The following is a 24,647-nucleotide window of genomic DNA, read 5'->3' as shown; positions in this document are numbered from 1 at the left end:
AAATCAACTGTACTATAATGGTGCTCTGCCGACAAAGACGTGCTTTAAGGTTTAATAAACCTTTAGATAAGAGTTCCTCAACAGGGGGTCCGCGACCTCTAGGGGGTCCTCAGAGTTACTGCAGCGGGTCCGCCAAATTATTTGACCTCAAACGTTTTTCTTCCAAAATACGTCCGAAAATACACGTTAATATAAATACAACCTATAATAAGCAAATATAAAGCTTCCTATTTGTTTAAAAAAAAAAGTACATTGACGATACCCGTGAATCCTCGTGCAATAATGCGATCACCCTGAGAGCCGAGCACCAGCTAGCTATCGTATGCTAAACGACCGTGCGGTGCCAATAAAACACTGGAAATAACTGCATGCCATATTTGCCAAATAGGTACGTATTGTGGCGAACGTAGAAGCAACGACAAAAGTAACTTTGCAGCCCCTTTATTGAACTCACACAGAAACAAGAACTCACGGAAATGTGACACAATACATGGGGGTCATCTACTCGCACAACAAAGTTGTTCAGGGTTTCAGTTCCAAGGTTACACAACACAACAGAATGACAATTACACCACAACAAATAGTAATCACATAAACACATAAAACACTTACAAAACATTTAATAACAACTGACAATCTGCACGCAGTGCCTGATGGGTAAGACAGGACAATTGGCACAATTCTGACGGGGTAGCGACTTCGCTACAGTATTATTAGCCTAAGTATATGACCATACTTATGTTAATGTGATCCACAATGGATCGCTTTGCAACTTCTCGACCAAGAAACTCTGGCAGACCCTGAACTTCATCACGAACCACTGGCGAAAGTTCAGAGGGTGAGGCTAACGCACCTGCTAACAGCCATGCTACAACTGCTGCTAGGCGCAAACGAGAGAAGACCCAAAAATATTCAGAGAATTAAGGGTCGGCGGTGGTGTAGCGGTCTAAGCGTCGGCTTTGTGTCGATGCAGTTGCCCACTGGGGACCGGGGTTCGTGCCCTGGTCTCGTCAGATCCGACTATGGCCGGACTCGGCAAGGTAGAGGCTAGTTCCCATCGATGCAGAGAACGGAAACGGAGTAGAGAACGGTCAACTGAGCATGCGCGAAAGGCCTCAAACACGCCTCCACACGCCCCGCGTAGCATCCAGGCGCTGGGATTCTAGGAAGACCCGCCCCCTACTCTGCGTCTGATTGGCTAACGTTAACCCTAACCCCGCCCTAACCCTAACCTTAACCTACCCAAACGATGGAGGCAACGAGTACTTGCGCATGCTCAGTTGACCGTTCTCTGCATCGATGGGAACTTTTTTTTTTCATTTAGAAAAACATTTATTTAGAAAGAAACAAGACAGAAACAGACTTTGCGCGCAAAGGGGCAGTTTACCGAGAGTAACCCGTCACGGAGAACAGCCAGAAGAGAGTGGTCCAGAGGAGAGGCCGAGTTGGTCCTGCTAAGTGTTTTTATAGGCTTAGAACAAAACAAACCATCTATTCAACCAAAAGGGCATAGGTGTGAGAATGTGGGAATGGGTTGGGAGGTGTAAGAATGTGCAAATGATCAGAGAGCTTCAGCGCAATCTGAATCTGAATGGCTAGGTGTAACGCCATGGCCACCTTGGCCAGGCACCGCCAGACTTTGTTGTGTTTCGAAGGGGGTCATGTTAAGAGCAAAGGGCGTTGCTCTGATCAAGTGGAGTATATTGATAAGTATATTGATAACTAAATTTTTCCATCACAGTCCTCCCTTTTATCAATATAAGAACACTTGAGTAGTAATGACATGTAAAAAAAACAATCTCATCTTGAATAGGTCCGAAACGTTTCAATCAAACAGTAAAAAAATATCAACAGACTAAGAAGGTTTAAGAGGAAAAAGGAAAAAAAAAAATTTGTCAATGAGGGAAAAACAAACCCAACAAGCATTTGAACCATACGAATTTAGCAGAGAATGTTTACATTATATTTTTAATACAATCACATCACATAGCCTACTTTTTTTTGGATGTTGCCTGAAAACTTCGATCGGCTAGTTTAAAATTTTCTCACCCTGGCTTGCAGATTAAAACCTCAAACATAATAATACTTCTGAAAGTTCCAAATTAACTTTGTAAAAATAATCATCACATCAAAATAAGAATGACATTAGAGTCAGCTTCTGGCGCCTTAGCCAGACAGTGTACCATCAAAACCCTAACAAGCAGTGAACCAAATTGCTGTACCTTTGTTTTCCACTAAATGGAGTTGGAAAAAAAAAAACTAGAGTCTTCATTTTCTTACCAAAAACCTGGCATCTCACTTGTTTCACTGCAAATCATATAGCCAAACATCCTGACCCCATTTTTGGCTCGAGTCAGGTAAAAGACCACATGATTTCTTAGCTAATGGATGAATACTCAATCATTTAAATCCCTTTTGGGAAAAACCTTTTTCTTTAAGGAAAATCCTTTTCAATTACAAAGAGCAGCAGAAAAAGAAAAAAACCCCAGTGCGAAAGAAAAAAAACATCAATTTTCAAAATGTGGCAATTCATTATCAAAGATGTGGCAAATTTCTTTAGGTTAGTGACTGAATGGTTCGCATCAGCTGTAGTCTGTACCATCAGGGCTGTGACAGGAACGTCAGTAACATTATTGACACATTTTGTGATGCACTTCACAAAGATGCAAATGAGGATGAGGAACATAATCAAAATCACTAGAAAAACAAATCATAGTTTGTGTAAAATTTCCTGATCCTGAGAAAACATTGTCAATAAAACCTAATGCATTCCAGCTCCGGTTTGTCTTCAAGAGTTCAATTCCCTGTTTGTTAGCGTGGTGAAAAGCAGCCACCGTATCATTTGCATTGCTTTTGTAACTACAACACTCCTGGCCGATGGCTGAACAGGTTCTGCCCTGGCTCGCGAGAATTATGTCTAGCGCATACCTGTTCTGCAGGACAACTGTTTTAATTCCGTTCATCTCCTTAAGTAAAGCTGAGGCCATCGCGTCTGAGGCGTTTATGTGTGCTTCCAGAACTTTTGATAAGGCCGTGACTTCAAGTTGAGCATTAAACACTCCGTAGCTCGGGAACAGAACACCTAATGCTGCTCGAGACCCGGTGAGGGCTCTACGAAACCTGGAATTCAAACTGTTATGGAGGTGTTGCATTTCACCGTTAGAGACTTTCCTGAGAAGTGGTATCATGTGTGCCAGATGGCAACGTCCTTTACCTTGAGCTGGTGATTTAGTAAATGCATATTCACCACAGATCAGGAAAACTCTTTCTGGTAATCGAATCTGTTTACCTGAGTATCTAAAGTTGTAGATTGGTCCTGAGCAGGAGCTCTTTCCCAACTCTAGGACGGCAGAAGATGCATTTACTGGGACTATGTTCAGACAATCGGTTACGTTCAGCAAAGGGGTAATTCTGAACTTTTGATTGTTCAAAGCTCGGGCTCTCGTGGCGTACTGCTCATGCACCTGTTGCTGCGATTTCAGGAGGCAATCTACAATTTGGCATTTTACCCCTGAAAAAACAAAGTCATTTCTCCAGGATACCGTTGTGGAAATCGTGGAACACATCAACCAAGAGTCTTGTAAATTGTCCTGACGTGTCTGAGTGAATACAGCTTGGATGCTGCGCACTGTTTGTGATCCTTGTAGCTGAGAGAAATGTGGTACTTTGTACAATTTAACAGTGTTAAAAGAAACTGGCCTGTGATTGTCGTTACCTTCTTGTGTGAACTTTCCCAAAATGGTCTTGTCCAGGCCTGCATAATCGGATCCTAGACGGTCCATTCCAGAATGGAATTGACAAAACGTGGATGTGTTTATGGAAATGAACATGTGGATGCTAACAGTGTGAGCATTGAGATTCTGCCAAGCGTCGATGGGAACTAGCCTCTACCTTAATTGGCAACTAAATTGGGAGAAATCAGAAATACATTTATAAAAAAAGAGTATTATCTCAAGTTTGGCTTTACCTTTAAAGAGACGGAGGGCGTTGAGTTACCAGTGTGTGTCATCTGCTCTGCCGTGCTGTCAAACGAAAGTATGAAGCCATCAAAGCTGCAGCGCCACTTGGAGGCGACCCATACTCACTTGCAAGAAAACCAGTGGCATACTTCCAGGCCCGTCTCTGATCTCTCAAAGGCCAACAGACGTTGACGAGATAATCGGCTGAAGTTGGTAGGCTAGCTTTGAAAGCCTCTTATCAAGTTGCTCTTTGGATCGCTCACAACAAAAAGCCACACACAATTGCAGAGGATTTAATATTGCCTGCAGCCCGTGATATGTGCCAAACAATGCTTGGGAATGATGAGTACGTTGATAAACTGGAAAGCATTCCGCGGTCGGACACAACCATTGCTCGCCGTATTGATGACATGGCATCTGGTGTGAGGGTGCAACTAGTAGAGAAACTGAGGTTGGCAGAGGCTTTTGCATTACAATTGGATGAATCCGCAGACGTGTCAAAAAGAATAAAAAAAAAAACATGTTCTGTAAATATATGAATCTGTCAATAATTTTTTTAATGGCTTAGCATTGTATACACTATCGGCCACCCTACACATGATTGATTGCACAGTTTAATAAGCAACACAATTTTATACGATATGTAATAGGGGGTCCCTCCGCCGCGTATCTATCAGCCAAGGGGTCCTTGGCCTGAAAAACGCTGAAGACCTCTGTTTTTAGATAACAGCCGAATTCCTGTTTAATACGCCAGTCAAACGATAGGGGCCGTCCACAGAGTACATGCTCACCAATTCAAAAATATCTCAAAAGTAAAAAGAAAACTTAAATATCAGCTCTGTCTACTACCTAGTACTGCCTACATATAGCACATTAGCCTACTATGAAATACTGTAAAAAATGGGTTATGATTTATGGAAAAAGGTGATAGTATTCAATTGCACTTTGTACATAAGTGAGAACTTGGCTGCTACTTAAGAGTAGTCTATTGTCCAAATCACAATCAACGTTTTCTGATTTCTAAACTTTGCTGTGAAAATATTCAAGTCTGAATAAATTGGAAAATAATTCACTGTGCATCGGACAGTAGATGATGAGTAATAGGCAAGTTGTTGCATGTCGATAGGTGGGACCACTTGCTTTTTGATCCTGTGAGCATTTCTGAGCCAGCCCCTGTCACTGTAAGCTATGCTTTTTGTCTTGATTGTAATGCAAATCAGCCTTTTGAAAACTCATCAGTGCCATCTGGACTGCCATCATCAGATGTATGATGATATTCCAACAAGTTTTTTTTTTGCATGTTGAAATGTTTACATGCAAAGTCTGAATATCTAATATACAACCAAATTTGCTGCAGTCACCAAAACTAGAAAGCCGATAAGCGAAACATGCTTTGAATTTGTTGTCAACTTCACATTAACTCTTGATTAATTGAGCCAAATTAACTGGCGGTCACCATAGGAACAATTATGTTACCTCCAGGAACCAGGAATACTCATTTCACTTCATGCATTTGCGTACATGAAAGGAAATGCCGTTGCCCACAGCAATATAACACAAAGACAAAAACATCTAAAAACTACATATCCAAACTAACACATATATCCAAAAAAAAATAAATAAAAAATCACTGTCCAAGGGAACAACGCCAGCCAGGATGATTGTCAGAACTGCCGGTCTGCATGGGTTAGCAGTTAGCTTAGCCGGCCGTCAGCATGCACAGCTCCAGGCAGTGGCCGTGGTCCCCGGGCCCACCGGACGAAGCAGACCAAGCTCTCCCAGCCGCTCCAGCACCAGCTCTCCCAACCAGACACCCTCGACACACCTCCCTGCACTCCTCACGATGACGTCAAAAACACCACAGTCAACGCCAGGTGAGGCCGCCGCCAGACCGCCCTTGGTGTTTTCGGAACTGCCGGTCTGCATGGGCAAGCAGTTGCCTTAGCCTGCCCCGCTCTCCCAGCTGATCCAGCGCCAGCTCTCCCAGCCATCAAACGAGGACAAAACTTAAACGCAGACGTGGACAAAGACACTGCATGGACGGTACTGGGTGAGGCCGCTGCAAATGCAAATTCGCACAGCCATCTTCCCACACCAGAAGCGGTAATTTAATCAAATAATCAAATTTAATCCACCATCTAATCAAAGAAAGAAAGTTGAAGCCGTTCATGTGGACACATTTATTGAGAGAAACGTTTCATCACTCGTCTAAGTGACCTCTTCAGCCTAAACTGACTGCCGGTATCCCACCCTTATAAGCAGCACAGTGGCATAAAAACCGAACCAACGATCGGTTTCATATCACAAATTGCCATAAGCATTTGGGAATGGTTGCAATCACAGCATTGTAAGATGGTGACAGATGTACTCTTAGCCCCCCCCCCCCCCCAGTTCAGGGATGGTCGTTCCCTCATCACATAGATGGCCTCTTTGACTCCCCGTTCAATCCAGCGTTCCTGCCCTCCCTTCCTGTCGCATAAAGACATCCTCCGTCTAGTGTATTTTATTTTCTTTCATGCAAGTGTACATTGATGTTGAACCTGTCTCCCTTCTCTCTGACTGCATGAGACAGTACTGAATCTGTTCTTACACAGGAGTGATATTTTAGGGCTGGGATGTCATAGGTCCTTTTTAGCTTTAGATGTAATGTAATACCGGCTGTTCTTTTGTTTGCAGAGGGGTTTCATGAAAATGGTGCCAAAAACCACTAGGAAGAGGAAGCATTCCTCTCTGGACTCTGACAGGTGAGCTATCAAATGCAAAGTAGAGGGCCACACAGGCTTTTCCCCCTCACATTGAACTGCAGCATACAGCAGCAGGGGATTTTGTGTTTTGTTTTGGATCTGACTTACTTCCCACAGGGGGTCTCCTTGTACCCCAACAGCTACTGAATGTCATAAGATCTATGATGCCCATGTTATAAAGATCTTAAGGTAATTGGACCTCTTTTCTGCCTTAACTTGTTCCAGTCATCCAGCCAAGACAGGACTGCTGGAAGAGGCCTCTCCCATGAAAAGATTATCAAGGAAGCCCCTACAGCAGTCTCCTAGAAGGAGCATGTCTGCTGAGACGCAGGAGAAAGAGAATTGTCCCTCACCATGGAACTCCCCATGCAGAATTGCAGGTATGGAGGACTGGTGAAAGACGGCTATCTGTAATCACCAGTGTGACCCTTATAGTGACTGCGCAATGATTACTGTTACTTGTTTTAAAACATTTCTCAATCTTAAAGGGCCACTTTAGTGAAATACTGGTTTTAATCCAAAATTGCATATTTGCTGTGTTTTTAACATATTGGTCATAGAGGAACCAAGTATGCACACATCCAGAAAACATTAAGGGGCAAGACAAAAATTGCAAAACTAGGGGCGTCTGGGTAGCGTAGCGGTCTATTTCATTGCCTACCAACACAGGGATCGCCAGTTCGAATCCCCGTGTTACCTCCGGCTTGGGCGGGCGTCCCTACAGACACAATTGGCTGTGTCTGCGGGTGGGAAGCGGGATGTGGCTTTGTGTCCTGGACATTGCACTAGCGCCTCCTTTGGTCGGTCGGGTCGCCTGTTCAGGGGGGAGGGGGAACTGGGGGGGAATAGCGTGATCCTCCCCACGTACTACATCCCCTTGGCGAAACTCCTCACGGCCAGGTGAAAAAGCGGCTGGCGACTCCACGTGTATCGGAGGAGGCATGTGGTACTCCGCCCTCCTTGGCTCAGCAGAGGGGGTGGAGCAGCGACCGGGACGGCTCCGAAGAGTGGGGTAATTGGCCGGGTACAAAACTAGAACAAAGGAGTAAAGTCTGCACACTGAAATGCTCCCACAAACTAATTTATTTGGCAACATTTTGTTTCAGAAAGACATGCATGTTAAGGTTGATACTCCTGGCTGAGCCCCTGACCGAGGCAATAGGAAGAAATAACTGGAGTTGGTCCCCGGGTGTTGCATGGCGGCTGCCCACTGCTCCTCGCTACACAGCTAGGATGGGTTAAATGCAGAGAGTGAATTTCACTATGTATGTAGAAATGACTAAGTGTATTCTATCAATCAGGCCTGAGGAAGATCTGATCGATCAAAACGTTGCAGAATAAATGTGTTTTTGGGAGCATTTCAGTGTGTGGACCTTACTCCTTTGTTTTAATAACTGCTCCTTATCACCTGAGACTTACACACCTTGGGGGTGTGTACATTTACCTAGAGTGTGTGCTTGGGGAGGGAGGGGGGAATTCGAGTCAGTGATTGGATCGAGCTTCCGCTGCTGTGTGAATACGTAATGCTCATGTCAGTGCACTAATCATTTCTGCACTCACAGTTACAGACATTTAATTGGCTAATGACTTCTAAAAGACTCCTAAAAACTAAAACCAAATCCAAGTATTACCAGCAACCACCACTTGAAGAAAATGAAGTAATTACAGAGAACACGATGGATCTAATTTCTTCCATTATATGCGTGAAAACCATATGCTTTGAATGCAAACTTACAGGCTATTCCCAACGTGATCGATTTTTTTCAGTCCGTGATCACTCCTTGCTTGTGTGAAAGCAAACACAATTTTAAACTATTTTCTTTGCTTCGAGTGAGCAGCATATGCATAGTGGTTGGATTTTTTTTGGTTGTAAAAAAAAAACAAACCGGACATTTCGATGTCTACCTCTCTGACCGAAGAAGTCACTTGAAAGCCAGACTGTCCGATTGAGAACCAGTGTCTCTAAAATGTGTAGTGTTTTGCTGCCGGGCAGTGAATAAGTTTATGTTCCTTCCCAGAGGAACGTTCATTGTAGCTATACGGTACACGTTAGCAAAAATTCTCCTGACGTAAGTACTCCAAGATGGAACACACACAAGTGCTGCGTTATTTGAAAACTTACAGAAGAGGGGCTTCACTAACACCAACCACCAGATAGTAGTGTTAACCAGGCCACTGGAGCTGGTCTGTATTGACTTTTGGTCGGCTGGAGATTCCAGAAACCAGTCTGTCGATGTCTTGGTGATAACTGACAATTTCACGAGGATGGCTCAGGTGTAAGGATCAGACACCTAGTAAGTAGGTGGCAAGGGTTCTCTGGGATCGGTACTTCTGTGTATTTGGGTTCCCAGAAAGGATCCATAGTGACCGAGGCACGAACTTTGAGAGTTGGCTGATAAGTGAACTCCTCAGGTGTCAGGATATCGCACACAACCCCCTACCATCCAGTGGGAAACGGGAGTGTGGAACGATTCAGTCGGACCTTGGGTGGCATGATCCATGCGTTGTCCCCTGAAGAGAAAGCTAACTGGCCGTGATGTTTGCAGACTCTGGCGTTCATGTACAACTGCACAGCCCATGAGACAACGGGCTATCCCCCCTTTTACCTCATGTTTGGCTGGGCCCCTCGCCTACCTGTTGATGTCCTCTTTCATACTGTCCTTCATGACTGCTGTGACGAGCTATGATAAGTATATGGCATGTCTTTCCAATGATCTGAAAGAAGCGATGGTGATTGCTCAGGACCATGCTGCAAAAGAGCAGAATAGACATGCTCAGCTGTATGACAGGAAGGTAAAGGGATCCAAAATTGAGATCGGTGACAGAGTTCTGTTGGCCAACAGGAAGGAAAGAGGTATAAAGAAACTTGCTGATCGGTGGGAATCAACCATCTACATTGTGGTGGACATAAACACAGAGACGCACACATACAGGATCCAAGACACAATCACTGGACAGGAGAAGGTGATCCACAGGAACCTGCTGATGCTGGCCAATTTTCTTCCAGTGAGGGTCACATGTGAAATGTCTGACCTTACCTCATCCATGCCTATTACAGAATCCTCAGCTCCAGTAACTGATGATGTGGGAGAGACAGGAGAGACCTTGTCTGAGAGAGAGCGAGTGTCTTTGTGTAGCTAGTGGAAGCCTTAATACTGAAGATGACAGAAATCCACCTGTGTCTGTGAGAGAGGGACAGGGCCCCTTGACTGCTTCGGACCCTATGTACTCTGAGAGGAGAACCATAGAATGGATTACACAGTTGTCTACACCAAGTCTGTCAGTGGCGGACATTACTGATCGAACAAGTGTTATCTCTGAGCCCCCTAGGATGCCTGAGTCTCACCTGTGGACCACGTGACAGATCAGTCTGTGACCTGTGACTCTAGCCCTGTGACTGCTGTGGACGTTCCAGCATACGTGGGACAACCAAACCCTGCTCTCAACACCATGACACAGGCAGACAACACATCAGATGCTCTGAAAACTGTCGATCAGACCTCACTCGCACACTGCGGTCATTCTAATACACAGACACAGGCCAGGTCAAGATTTGGTCGCCTAGTCAAACCTGCGAACAGGCTCATACGAACCATGTCTAGGCAGGGTGTTGTTCCAGACAAGTTCAGTGTTAGGGCTGTTTGCAAATCTGTGTTCCAGGCTTTTACTGGCTAAATTCGTAATCAGATAGCCTGTCTTTAAATGACTGAAAGTGTTTGTATTGCTGTAATGTTCCATGTTTTTTTTACTGTCTTGAGCCCACACTGCACCGTGTTAGGGTCTTGTGGGGTGTGCAGGGCACCCTGTTGCCAATTGTTGGATTGAGGGCTGAGAGCTGCTCCCGTGCCACTTCATCCTTATGGGACACACGTGATGCTGGCTTTCTTTATGATGACCCTTTGTGATTTGTAGTGTTTTCTATAGTGCGTACTGTGTAGCCGGTGCTCAAATTCGACAAAAGTCAGTGGGGGTGGGTGCAACGGAGTTAAAAAAAATGCTCTTAATTTAATGTCCTTATTTCCAATAGTATTGTAAACTACTAATAAGACACGTTAGCCCCTAGCTAGCGGGTCTGACCCTTTAGCCGAGAGGTTAGTGACGTCGCCTTGTGGTGCAGTACACCCCGTATCGAATCCCGCACCGGTCAAGAAAATAACCGGTTACAGTATTTTTGAATGTATTTATCATTTGATAATTATGTTTTGTGAATTTTATGTTTTGAGTTAGTTTAATTGACGGTTATTAATATTCCCTGCGGAAATGACGTTACCTCACCGCGCTCCTTCTGAACCTCCTGTGCTTCCGTAGCATCCGTCCTCCTCACAGCGCCAGCCGCGTGGATAATCCTGTCGTACTATTTCATTGGTTTCTTTGAAAAAATGAACGGTATGTTGTAACGTCTAATGTATATTGTTTTGCTACTAATGCGATAATAACCAGAGGTTTCGTGTAGTTTTGACGGCTCACTATTTTTGTCGAAGGTTGTAGAAGTGTAGTCAAAACGTGTTGCCGCCGCCATTTTGTGCCGGCAGGCCGCCCGGTTTAATGCGGCTAAACGCGGCGTAAACTGTTACGTTGGGTGTGGGGGAGCAGAGGTGCAGAAGAGATACCGAAAATGTGTTGCGTTTGTCTTCTGCAGGCATGCGTGTTCCTCGTTAAATGTTATAATTCCCGTCGTCTCTATTTCGCAACCCAACCCCCGTGCACTTCTTACTTTTACTTCCCTTTATATATTTTTCACTAGAAGAACCCCGCTACAATGTAGCGGTTTGGTTCTCCACCCGTCTAAATCTCCCTCCTCTTCATCCTGCCAGCTAACCGCCTTCCCCCTGCCCCTAACCCCCCCCCCACTCCAGCTCCCTCCCCCCAAATGCTCAGAATCATCTGAAATGCCGAGAAAAGTGGTTTTCAGCCATTTTTAGAAAATGCATATTTTGCATAATTATTATAATTATTTTAATGTTCTGCTATTTTTCTGGCCCTCTCTGGAACAATACCTACCACCTCCAAAAAAAAGTAGGATCATAAGTGCATTTTTGCAAAAATGCCTTTATTTTGCATAATGCCAAAACATTTCTAAGTCCCAGAAATTTTTTTTATATAGGTGAAAAAAAAATCAAAGATGCTCAGAATCATCTGAAATGCCGAGAAAAGTGGTTTTTAGCCATTTTTAGAAAAATGCATATTTATGCATAATTATGCATAATTTTAACAACACTGCTAGGTGGACCCTTTAATGTCGTTGCAGTGACTGATGAGGAGGGATGGGGTGGGATGTTAACTGGGTGAATCAGATTGCCGGTATCTCACTCAGCATCACACAAACACACTATGCCTCTCCTGCTTATCAATGTCTTTATTTTCTCTTAACTTCATTTCTCTCCAGGCTCCCTGAGGCAATCTCCCACGAAAACCTCTCCAATCAAACCAGCCATTGCAGTGGGCTCCTTCTACAAACAGAAGACCATCTACCTTACCCCGCTGGAGAGGAAGAGGATGAGGGAGTCCAGACCTCCTTCCTGTTCCCCTCCTTCCGAAGTAAAACAAGAATTAAAACAGGTGGTGAAGGCAGGCGGCAAACTGAAGAAGAAGGCCACATCTGTAAGTCGTGGTGCAAAGACGAGCTTCACGGGCTACAGTGCACCTCCTCGGGCCATCCGGCTGCCCAAGCTCATTAGCAGGTTTGTTTATTCACAACGTTAAAGGGAAGTCATTGTTTTACAGATTTTGTGAGGTGTGTGCGTGGATATCTTTATATATATATATATATATATACATAGAGAGAGAGCGCTAATGCAAATGTAGTTTATAAGATTTATTCTTTTATTTGTGTAATTTCCTATGAATTGTTACAAGCTAGGGAGGCCAGAATATACAAGAAAGTAGATAATCCATTACACAGGCTATCTCAAAAAAAGTGACCTCAGTCCAATGATAGAGCTGTATCTACCGAAAACCAGTTTTCACTTTCAAGGGCCGTAACTTCCATCCATCTATTATCCAAACCGCTTACCCTGCTCTCGGGGGTAATGGAGCCTATCCCAGCAGTCCTGTGATGGCCTGGCGGCCTGTCCAGGGTGTCTCCCCACCTGCCCCCCAATGACTGCGGGGACTGCTGGGTCGTAACTTGTACACTATGGTTTTTTAATGACACGGACTTCGCCTCACAAGTGTGTTCATAGTTTTCAGTCACGTGACTGACGCGGAGCCCTGGCGGGCAAGACAAAGCTCCGGCATGGCGGCCAACAGTGGAAACTCTGTTGAGCAGCAGCACAGACCTGTCAAATTTCCAGCTGTTCCAAACAACCACTATTTGGATCACCTTACGAAAAAAGAAAAACATTATATATTAACAGCCTACAAGTTTTGGACACTTGCCATCCATATACGGCACCCGCCGCAGTATTTCAGTCTCTAAAAACAGCGAAGTCCCTGCCAGAGCTCCAATTTGGCAGTGTTTAAGTATATCTTGTGGAGAATCCCTCTCCTTACACTGCTGCCAGGATGAAAGCTTACAAATGTACAGACAGTTGTATGTATTTTCGTTCTGGATGGGTCAATAATGCTGCCGTTGGGGAAGTGTTTTGCCCGCCAGGTGGGCGCCAATATGAATGTGAGGTCACGTGAAAACTATGGATAGGATAGAGCCTTGCAGCTTTCCATATGTACCCAAATCTGCCATGATAGATTTTTCCGCGATTTAAATTTTTTTTTTATTACCCCCCCCCCCCCTTGTTTCTTCCCAATTGTATCCGGCCAATTACCCCACTTTTCCACGCCGTCCTGGTCACTGCTCCACCCCTCTGCCTATCAGGGGAGGGCTGCAGACTACCACATGCTTCCTCCGATACATGTGGCGTCGCCAGCCGCTTCTTTTCACCTGACAGTGAGGAGTTTCGCCAGTGGGACGTAGCGCATGGGAGGATCATGCTATCCCCTCCCCCCCCGATTGACCCGAGGAGGCGCTAGTGCAGCGACCAGGACACATACCCACATCCGGCTTCCCACCCACAGACACGGCCAATTGTGTGTCTGTAGGGGCGCCCGACTGGGTCGAAGGTAAACACGGGGATTCGAACCGCCGATCCCCGTGTTGGTAGGCCACAGAATAGACTGCCACCCGGACACCCGATTCTCCAGTATTAAAAAAAAACTGTTTTGCTTTTGTTTTTTCCTCTCTCTGTTGGCAGCTTTTCGGCGGAGCCCGTCGGTGGCAGGGATCACTCCGATTGGCTGCTCAGCTCAGTGAATCAGTGCTAAGCTAGCGAATCCGGGCCGTCTGCTGTAGTCTTGGCGGTGTGTTCAAGAGCTACTTTCTGGCCGAGACGTGAGGCGACGCAACAGTCGGCCTTCGTCGCCGTTAGTTGGTTTGGTGTGTCTGGGCCCTTAAACGAAAAATTTTATTATTGCCAAATAATATGAGAAAATCTCGGTAACACTTTCTATGACACCCATGCGTATAATGCATTATAAACATACTTACGATGCATTATAATCTGCTTATAGCAATGTATAATTATAGTTATAAGCAATCATATTCATTATGCCTTATGCTTTTGATGATGAAATACTGAATGATGCACATTTATATCTTACTAATGTAATGTTTCCCCAAAAACTCACTCTTAAGACTCAATCGACTTGTTATAAAGCATTATGAATATTTGAGTGCTTATAATTATGCACTGCTATAAGCAGATTATAATGCATTGTAAGTATGTTTAATAATGCATTACAGATATGGGCCTCAAAGAAAGTGTTACCAAAACCTCTGTCTTGTGAAATATGGATAGCCCTACATTGTAACTACAAGCCCGCCTAGGCAGATCAGTCTCATAGTGATAATAAACCATGAGATATCTTATTAAGGTCATTTTAATCCCCCCCCCTTTCTCACCACTTGTACTTGGCCAATTACCCTATTTCCTGAGCCGTCACGGTTTCACCCCCTCTGCTGATCCGGGGAGGGCTGCCGACTACCACGTGCCTCCTCCGATACATGTGGAGTCGCCAGCCGCTTCTTTTCACCGGACAGTGAGGGGTTTCACCAGGGGGGCGCGGGGCGTGGTAGGATCACGCTATTCCCCCCCAGTCCCCCTCCCCCCGAACAGGTGCCCCAACCCACCAGAGGAGGCGCTAGTGCAGCGACCAGGACACATACCCACATCCGGCTTCCCACCCACAGACACAGACAGTTGTGTCTGTAGGGACGCCCGACCGAGCCAGAGGTAACACGGGGATTCGAACTGGCAATCCCTGTGTTGGTAGGACACGGAATAGACCGCTATGCTACCCAAACACCCCAGCTCATTTTAATTTTGACTAATGCTGATGGTTATAATCGTGTGTGAACAACGTTTTTGTTTATTCCCCAGCACCACTGCTGAACCAGTTCCAGCTGCCACAAACAAACCAACAGAGCCCAGGAAGGTGACGACCATCACTTTCAGTTGCCTGAAAACCAAGCCCAAGCTCTTTGTGGGAGCGGCTTTCTTCGGTACAGGTAAAAAGCCTGCCATGTACAAGAAGTCAGTCTACAAGTTTTCTGCCAAGCCAGCTCAAGCACGGGAGAAACCCAAGGTCCCCTTAACGAAAGTTAACAAAGAGACGTCACAGCAGGTGCGGGACATATTACTAAAAAATCATCCCGAAGTGCCCCAAGTAGTGGTGAGTACTACCCCTCTACCTTCCTAATGATTTTTTTTTATTTTGCATGACTGATTCTCTGAATAGGTTAAGTTCTCAACAAACGCTCATTCTGCTCCATTTTAGCTTTATTGGAAATTGTGAATAAACTTCAGCGATAGTGTGGATTTGTTCCATATGAAATCTTAATTCCCTTCATGACATGATAAAGTTAAAGTGCTTGTTACACAACCGTCATTTGCAGAGTGAAGACGCCTCTGAGAAGAGAGGAGAAACCAAGCTTGAGACCAAACAAACACATCGGTATAACGCGATGGAGTCTTCCCTGAGCAAGCAGATGACTCCACCGCTGCCACCACGGTGATCCATGAACTATTCCGCTTTGTTTCTTACTGGATTTGTGGTTTAAGTCTCGTGTCTAGAAATCACTGCTGTGGTTTGGGTGAAGCCAAAGGTGTTTCATGTTAACAATTATCTTTTTCGTCTTCTCCCCTCAGCTCTCCTAAAGATTATGGAATTACTAAGGAGCTACAGGTCTTACTTAGACGGACCCCTACAAGTAGTCCTGAATCCAAACCCTCAGCCATCAACACTCAGGTGTGTGTGTGTATTTGTGGTATAGCGTGTTTCTAAAAATCCAAAATACCCACATGCAGCATTTTTTCTTAATGGAGCATAATAAAGCACTTTTAAGCCCTGTTTTATGGCATTTTTTGCAGGACACGGGTGCCGGAGAAGTGGTTATTATATATTAATTTATTTTTGCTGTTTGTTTTGGTATCATATTTTTCTTCTAGAATTGTTATGACACTGACATTCAAATTAACATCATTCCTGTTGTCTTAAATTTGACTTACTGAAACCTCTACACGCCTGGTGTTGGTGGCTCAGTGAAGATGATGATGGCGATGATGATGATGACCAGATACTGTAGTTACATACATTGGAGTTCGACTGTTGGAGAAACATACATTTTTCTATTTGTTGTCTTCAGGAGGACCCCTTGATAGGTGCTGACTCCCCAGAGTCTCCAGCTATTTATCCCATTTTCGGCTCAGCTTCCAGGAGGTTAGAGGATGTACTTTAAAAATAATATCTGCCCTCTTAAACCACAATTTTAGCCTACTCATGAATTTGACAAGTGTTCTGTGATGACTAAATGTACATTTTTTTGCTACGTTTTGTGTTGTAGGTCACAGATGAAGCAGTCTCTGCAGCCTCCGAAGTCCTCCAGCACCACTGCTAGCCCAGTACCTAAATTGCAGACCACCTCCTCTGCAGCAGTCAAGGAGCGTACCACATGCTGGAGAAGGGACAGACAAGCAGATGACCAGTTCATTATCGTACGTCTACCATGTCACTGTGTTTTAGATAATGGGATCAGAACATGGCTCCCTCTGTTTACTATTGAATACAGAGTCCTAATCCATGCTCGGATCATGTGGGATGTTAAGAGAGCGTAATGTGTATTTTCCACATAATCCCCAAAAGCGTCGTTTATTTCAGTTAAATGTATTGTGTGTCTTTTCTCCATCAGGATGCAGGTCAGAGGCAGTTCGGAGTGACAACTTGCTCCTCTTGTGGGATGGTGTACAGTGCTGACAGTCCAGACGACAACTTCCAACACTCCCAGTTCCACATGCGCTTCCTGGATAGCATCAGATTTGTGGTACCCTAACTGTATTGTGTTTTGAAACTAGAAGTGTTCTTGTAGCTACTTAGCCAGATGACTCGTAAGATTTTTAACAAAATGATTTCTTGGGGCGTCCAGGTGGTGTAGCGGTCTATTCCGTTGCCTACCAACACAGGGATCCCGGTTCGAATCCCCATGTTACCTCTGGCTTGGTCGGGCGTCCCTACGGACACAATTGGCCGTGTCTGTGAGTGGGAAGCCAGATGTGGGTGTGTGTCCTGCTCGCTGCACTAGCGCCGCGCTACGTCCCCCTGGTGAAACTCCTCACTGTCTGGTGAAAAGAAGCGGCTGGTGACTCCACATGTATCGGAGGAGGCATGTGGTAGTCTGCAGCCCTCCCCAGATCGGCAGAGGGGGCGGAGCAGAGACCAGGACAGCTCGGGAAATAGGGTAAATTGGCCAAGTACAATTGGGAAGAAAAATGGGGGGAAATCCCCCCCCCCAAAAAAAACAATATTTCTTGATGTAAGTAAGCAGTTATTCCCACTAAATAACAGAAATGACCTTTCAGTTACAACCAAAACTAAAATAGTGGCCATATTTTCCTGTGTAGTGCAGATGTGGTAGAATGATTCTGCGTTAGACGATCACCCAGAGATGCCCCATCATGGCTTCTGGCAAACGCCACCTGGGCCAACAGCAGAGCTGAGGTTGTTGGCTTGTAATCAAAGTCTATTCTGTTGTGTTGTTGTGTTGTGTTGTGTTGTGTTGTGTTGGCAGGGCTGGAAGAACGAGAGGATAGTGGCTGAGTTCTGGGATGGAAAAATTCTCCTCGTTCTGCCAAACGATCCCAAATACGCTCTCAAAAAGGTGTGGGTTTGGGATTTATATCTTCATGGAGTGTTTTTTTTTTTTGCGTGTGGGTTTTGATGCTTTTTTTTTGGTCTGTGGACAAAAAAAAACCCCATAAGTATTTATACTTGCGCTTGCACGTTATTTCACACACACTTACTCTTGTGTATTTACCGCAGGCCGAGGATGTTCGCGGTGTTGCAGACAGTGAACTGGGCTTCCAGCAGGTGACTCTGAGTTGCCCCAAGCAGACCAAGACCTACCTGTTCATCAACACGGCGCACATGGTGGTGGGCTGTCTCATTGCTGAAAACATTCGACAGGTGCGTCAGCAAAAACTTTGGTTTTGGTTGGTCTATGTGGATGTATTGAGGACTGGTGAGGATTAACGCAGCAGGAAGTGAGTCTGCTGTGCTCACAGTTTAAGAAGGGGGCAAAAAAATCCAGTTAATAAAAATGCGTCCGTCTTTGCTAAAACTTTGACTCTGGATGATTTGACTGGGCTCAAACACACTTCCCCTTACAGACTACACTACAAGGTGGGCTTACAGTACAATACAAACAACTTAATTAAAGGGCGTCCGGGTAGCATAGCGGTCTATTCCGTTGCCTACCAACACGGGGATCGCTAGTTCGAATCCCCGTGTTACCTCCGGCTTGGTCGGGCGTCCCTACAGACACAATTGGCCGTGTCTGTGGGTGGGAAGCTGGATGTGGGTATGTGTCCTGGTCGCTGCACTTAACGCTTCCTCTGGTCGGTCGGGGCGCCTGTCAGGCAGGGGGAGGGAGACTAGGGGGAATAGCGTGATCCTCCCACATGCTACATCCCACTGGTGAAACTCCTCACTGTCAGGTGAAAAGAAGCGGGTGGCGACTCCACATGTATCGGAGGAGGCATGTGGTAGTCTGCAGCCCTCCCCGGATCAGCAGAGGAGGTGGAGCAGCGACCGGGATGGCTTGGAAGAGTGGGGTAATTGGCCGAGTACAACTGGGGAGAAAAGGGAGGAATAATCCAAAAAACAAAACTTAATTGATCCCGCTAGGGGCAATTTGTTTGGAAAAGCTTGTGAATACAAAACACAGTAACATGCAAACAAACGAATAACACAAACAATAAAGAACAACACCCCAGGGAGCTAAATGTGGAATCTAGAAAAGTACACCATAAGAAACACAAGCAGATAAACATGATAAAGACAATAAAACGATCTGATAAAAAACACTATGGGGCATTTAATAATGGAGTTGCAACAGGTATGAATGAGTTAGAATGACCGTTGGTTTTACAGGCAGGTAAAACATCACGACGCCCTGATGGCAACAGAGACCTTCACTTGCAAGAACGTATCCAGAAGAAGCTACCGTATTTGCTTTCTGGAGGACTTGTTGGTTGCGAAAAGAGTTCAGGTCACTTTGTTTCACTCCGTTGATCTTGGAACAGATTTTAACAACGCTGTTCAGGCTGGTTCTGTCTTTTACTGTGAGGCTGCGAAACCAGCCGAGAAAAGTAAAACTTCGAAGAAGCGACAGAGGATGACGGGACTGACAGAAAAGGAATTTAGTCTACAGAGAGGGGGATTTCTCTGTTGCCCCCGTTTCACGATAAGCCTCAGCGTTCACATCAGATTTAAAGGCGATCGCCGATGAAGGCTTTGCTTTCTAAGTTTCTTATGAGAAGTGATGGCTGTTATTTCCCCTCTAATCCCCCTTTAAGTGGGTCCCGGAGCACAGGTGGCGTCGCCTCACCATCGTCGTTCAAATCTAAGTATGTTTTCTTCGGTCTGTGGATTATTTAGAATGTTTGAATTTAGTCTGCAAAGCATAGGTCTTGATTTACTATTGAGATACACTGACTCTGTGATGGCCTTGTGGGCCTGTCCAGGGTGTCTCCCCGCCTGCCGCCCAATGGCTGCTGGGATAGGCTGCAGCATCCCCGCGACCCTGAGAGCAGGATAAGCGTTTTGGATAATGGATGGATGGATGATAGTGCCCAAATATTTGCATGATGTAACCATTTCCACACTTTCATTATGTATGATACACTCTCTGGCTGCATCTGTTGCTTTTTGTTGCATCTGTTACTGAGTCTTTACTCTTTGACTGCATCTTACTCTTGACTCTTTACTCTTGGCTCTTGACTCTTTACTCTTTGTTGCATCTGTTACTGAGTCTTTGTGAAATGTGTAAGCTTGACGGTATGATTTAAGATTCTGTTAAAAACTCCGGAAGGTACATAGATCAGCGTGGTGGTTGTGGTAGTCTGCAGAGTTGTGCTCCCTTGTCGTGTTATATTCCCGGCACACCCTTTACTCTCCATTGTACATCTAACGTCTGAAAAGGAAACACTACATTTTTTAAATATAAGCGCCAAGCACAGTCAACTGAATTATGCTTAACCAGTGATTGACTCCTGTTTTGACCTTTTCAGGCATACCGTGTGCTGGGCCAGCCAGAGCAGCCCAAAGACATGACTCAGCAAGACATCATGGAAAACCAGAGAGCCTGGTGCTGCTCCACCACCCCAGAGACGGCCCTGTGTGGGATTAGCCGCATCTGGGTCTTCAGCCTGGCCAGGAGGAAGGGAATTGCCACTCGCATGCTAGACACTGTCAGGTACGCCACCTGGATATATTATTATTAGGGATGCACCAATACCGATACCAGTATCGGGTATCGGTCCGATACTGTGCGCGTGTACTCGTAATCATAAAACTGCTCCGATACAACAACACCCGATACCACTTTACAGCAGCGTTACATTCACCTCTCCGTTGAGCAGGTAGGCGGTGGAAGAGGAGCAATGTCAGCCGTGCGGCGATATGACAAAAGTAAAGCCGACTGCAACTTATGCTCAGCAAAATTTAGTGGCCAATCGATCCCTATTCTAGTTCAAACACCCACCCTCCTACTGCATGCGTTCGCCAACTGCATCTCTCCGGCCGGCAGTCTCGAAGGAGACGCCTCGCCACTTTCGTGACAAGGCTTATCCAGGCCGAACCACTGCTTTTTACGACACACAGAGACGCATTCAAGTGACGAACACAAGCCGACTCCGCCCCCCCTCCCGAAGACAGCGTTGCCAATTATTGCTGCTTCATCGAGTCCATCCATAGTCGGATCTGATGAGACCGAGGCGCAAACCCCGGTCCCCAGTGGGCAACTGCATCGACACAAAGCCGATGCTTAGACCGCTACACCACCGCGGACTAAAAACAAGCAACTGGCTCTTTCAACACAAGCAATTTGATAAAACAATTGAAGAACCAACACGACGCCGAGTTCAAGGCGTCTGCTAATAGCAGCGGGAAACGGCAACAACCAACTTTGCAGCAAACGCTGGAGAAGCGAGAGAAAATGTCCAGAGACAACCCGCAGGCGGTGAACATAACAGCTGAAACATGCAGTTGAATGTTAAAATGTCAGTAATGACAATTTGTTACACTAAAAAGTGTGGTTATATTATAGCGAAATGTGAGGCAATGCCATGTTTAAGAAAAACTTATAGCTGAATGTTCAAATTTCAGTAACGACAGTTTGTTACAGTCAGAGAATGAACAATGTCTGATGAAAATAAAACACATTTTCAAAGTCATTGTAAGAAGTGTAATGGCATTATTAAGTACTCATATCGGTACTCGTATCGGCAAGTACTCAAATGTAAGTACTTGTACTTGGTCTGAAAAAAAAAGTGGTATCGGTGCATCCCTAGACTGGGCCATCCTCAGGTTCCGGTGTTGTTTCCCTGTCAGGTTTTGGTGATTGTGTTTTTTTTCCCGAGTGTCTTTTTCTGTGTTGTGACTCGGCAGTTATTTCTTTAATCTGGGATTTATTCATACAGTAGCTGGCTGACCATGGACACACGTTTGGTGAATTTTGATAAATTAGAGAAGTTTTAACAAAAATGAAAAACTGAAATTATTTGCTGCGTTTAAGAAAAATGTGATACCCTCATCCCCCTTTAAAGCCTCCTAAAGACTGTGCAATTTGAGCCGTCTCAGACAGAAGATGACTAAACGTGGTGGTATCTTTGGTCGCGGCTCCGAAATGGCGGTCCTACGTCGCACCGTGAGACAGGTTCAAAGACGGCTGTTATTACGGTCTTGCGACCGAAGATAAGCTGGGACAAAAGTCTGACAGTGTCAGACATGTAGGATGACCATCTCACAATGTGACTGCTGCTACGACCTACGTCTACTAACCAACCAATAGAAATGAGGCACTGGTCAACGCCACGCACAATCTTTGCTGGTGACACAGACTGTTAGCATCTGTGACCCAAATGCCATGGATTCAATAAAACGAGCTAACAAATTGAGCTGCAGTGACGATTGAAAGGACTCGATTCCTGCTTGGTGTCATGTTGCTCTGCCAGCGGCGTAGATTGGCACGCACGCTGCTGACGTTTTTATGGACTTGCGTCGTAGCCTGCGATTCAGTAGGTGTCATCATCGTACAGTCTACATACATCACGCTTGATGTACCCAAGTTTATTAGATCCCTATCAGTGTGGCGTGCAGTAAACTTATAGGATTGCTGAAATCGCACAGTCTGTAGGAGGCTTAATAGTGGGTCAAAAATCAACAAACTATTGATGATCGTAGCATGGGTCCCCCTTATCGTCTGTTTTCATATCCCTCCAGGAGATCTTTTCTGTATGGCTGCCCCCTGACCAAGCAGGAAATCGCCTTCTCTGACCCCACCCCGGATGGCAAGTCCTTCGCCACCAAATACTGCTGCACGCCATACTTCCTCGTCTACAATTTCATTGCGTGAAGACAACTGAGCTCGTCCATCAGGTTTGGATAATGTGCGACGAGTAAATGGAGCCGCCATGTAACAGCAGTTATAACTGAACCAGATATCAGCTGATTCAACCACCGAATTTCTTCATAGGAGCTACCGACTGTTGAAGTGTTGCGCATCTGTTTGTGTAAGACGCCTGTCCAAGAGAGCTAGTCCTTCTTTTTTGTCTACCTGGCCAGTGTGGTTTTGGCATTTGCAAACATTGTGCCTCAGTTTTAAAATAACATGTTTTTGGATAATCTAAGCCTGGGGTTATAAAGTCTTTTATGCAGAACAAGTGTGGACTTTCTGTGAGGGGAGGGAAACCTCAGCATGTTATTTATAGACCTAGTGCAATGCTACATGCTGTTAGTTAAACTTGTATTTTAGCCGCTTTTTGTTCTGGCGTTGTGTATATATTGTTTGATAAAGTCCTCCTGTAGTTGCTGCAATTGTCTTGGTTGCGAACACCCATGTCGGTGTCCACGGTGTTTATGCATCTTGGGAAGGTCTCGTTGAGGTTCTATTGCTTGTCATATGTTTGAAGTATTTTGAAGTTTTGTCAAGAGATTGGAGTTTATAGTTCCTGTCCAGCTCTAGGTTTTCTGGTGGCAGTATTTTGAGATACTGACCCGTTGATGGATTCCATCAGTTTGAAATGCATTCTAGCCAAGACTTGATAAATAAAGCAAACTACTTTACCACAGACTTGAGTGGGACTTTTCCTTTTTGAAAGCTGTACTGGATAAGGACAGAATTAAGTTGCTGCAAAAATAGTAGATGTACGCATGAGTAATGCCAATTGAGAAACTACTACTACTACTACTACTACTGCTTTCATCTGCTCCCATTAGGGGTCGCCACAGCGGATCATCCGTTTCCATTTCTTCCTGTCCTCTGCATCTTCCTCTGTCACACCAGCCACCTGCATGTCCTCCCTCACCACACCCATAAACCTCCTCTTTGGCCTTCCTCTTCTCCTCTTCCCTGGCAGCCCCATATTCAGCATCCTTCTCCCAATATACCCAGCATCTCTCCTCCACACATGTCCAAACCATCTCAATCTTGTCTCTCTTGCTGTCTCCAAACCGTCCAACCTGAGCTGTCCCTCTAATGTACTTGTCCATGGAGACTCCTGCCTGATCTTGTCCGTCAACCTGTCCATCACCATTGCAAACAAGAAAGGGCTCAGAGCCGATCCTTGATGTAATCCGAACCTATTTCCTTGAATCCATCTGTCATTCCTGCCACACTGCCCTCATACATCCCCCCCCCTTTTCTCGCCAATTGTACCTGGCCAATCACCCTGCTCTCTGAGCCATCCCACTCACTGCTCCACCCCCTCTGTTGATCCAGGGAGGGCTGTGGACTACCATGTCTCCTCCGATACATGTGGAGTAGCCAGCCACTTCTTGTTTCTGCCAGGGGGACATAGCATGTGAGAGGATCACGCTATTCCCCCCTCCCGAACCGGCGTCCCAACCGACCAGAGGCACCAGTGCAAGGAACAGGAAACATGCCCTCATCCGGCTTCCCACCTGCAGACACGGCCAAGTGTGTCTGTAGGGATTCGATCCGGCAATTCCTGCATTGGTAGGCAGTGGAATAGACAGCTACACTACCCAGACGACCCCTCATCCTGCACCACTTTTACATACTTCTCTGCCAATCCTGACTTCCTCATACAATACCACACCTCCTGCCTCAGCACCGTCATACTTTCTCTAAATCCACAAAGACAATGTAACTCCTTCTGACCTTCTCTATACTTCTCCATCAACATTCTCAAAGCTGGGCATCCGGGTAGCATGACTGCCTATTCCGTTGCCTACCAACACTGGTATCACCGGATCGAATCACCGTGTTACCTCCGGCTTGGTTGGGCGTCCCTACAGACACAATTGGCCGCGTCTGCGGGTGGGAAGCCAGATGTGGGTATGTCCTGGTCGCTGCACTAGCGCGTCCTCTGGTCAGTCGAGGTACCTGTTTTGGGGGGGGGGGGACTGGGGGGGAATAGCGTGATCCTCCCAC

At 45.6% G+C, this 24,647-nt stretch overlaps 1 protein-coding gene across 1 annotated transcript in view; it reads left to right on the top strand.

Annotated features, from left to right (window-relative positions):
• esco2 (establishment of sister chromatid cohesion N-acetyltransferase 2) overlaps positions 1-23,279 on the top strand; it is a 24,673-nt gene extending 1,394 nt beyond the window's left edge. Inside the window, exons 2-14 of the mRNA XM_056295022.1 lie at positions 6,636-6,703; positions 6,929-7,083; positions 12,090-12,384; positions 15,079-15,370; positions 15,594-15,709; positions 15,847-15,946; positions 16,344-16,417; positions 16,542-16,692; positions 16,887-17,018; positions 17,763-17,852; positions 18,014-18,157; positions 20,263-20,447; positions 22,475-23,279. Of these exons, the coding sequence (XP_056150997.1) occupies positions 6,645-6,703; positions 6,929-7,083; positions 12,090-12,384; positions 15,079-15,370; positions 15,594-15,709; positions 15,847-15,946; positions 16,344-16,417; positions 16,542-16,692; positions 16,887-17,018; positions 17,763-17,852; positions 18,014-18,157; positions 20,263-20,447; positions 22,475-22,607 (1,926 nt within the window). The 5' untranslated portion in view covers positions 6,636-6,644 and the 3' untranslated portion in view covers positions 22,608-23,279. The remainder of the gene's footprint in view (positions 1-6,635; positions 6,704-6,928; positions 7,084-12,089; positions 12,385-15,078; positions 15,371-15,593; positions 15,710-15,846; positions 15,947-16,343; positions 16,418-16,541; positions 16,693-16,886; positions 17,019-17,762; positions 17,853-18,013; positions 18,158-20,262; positions 20,448-22,474) is intronic.
• The last annotated feature ends 1,368 nt before the right edge of the window (positions 23,280-24,647 follow it).

The sequence above is a fragment of the Lampris incognitus genome, chromosome 15 (assembly GCF_029633865.1).
Source record: "Lampris incognitus isolate fLamInc1 chromosome 15, fLamInc1.hap2, whole genome shotgun sequence".
NCBI classification, from domain to species: domain Eukaryota; kingdom Metazoa; phylum Chordata; class Actinopteri; order Lampriformes; family Lampridae; genus Lampris; species Lampris incognitus.
Note: the sequence above shows the minus strand (reverse complement) of the source record. Positions and strands in the feature narration are given on the sequence as shown.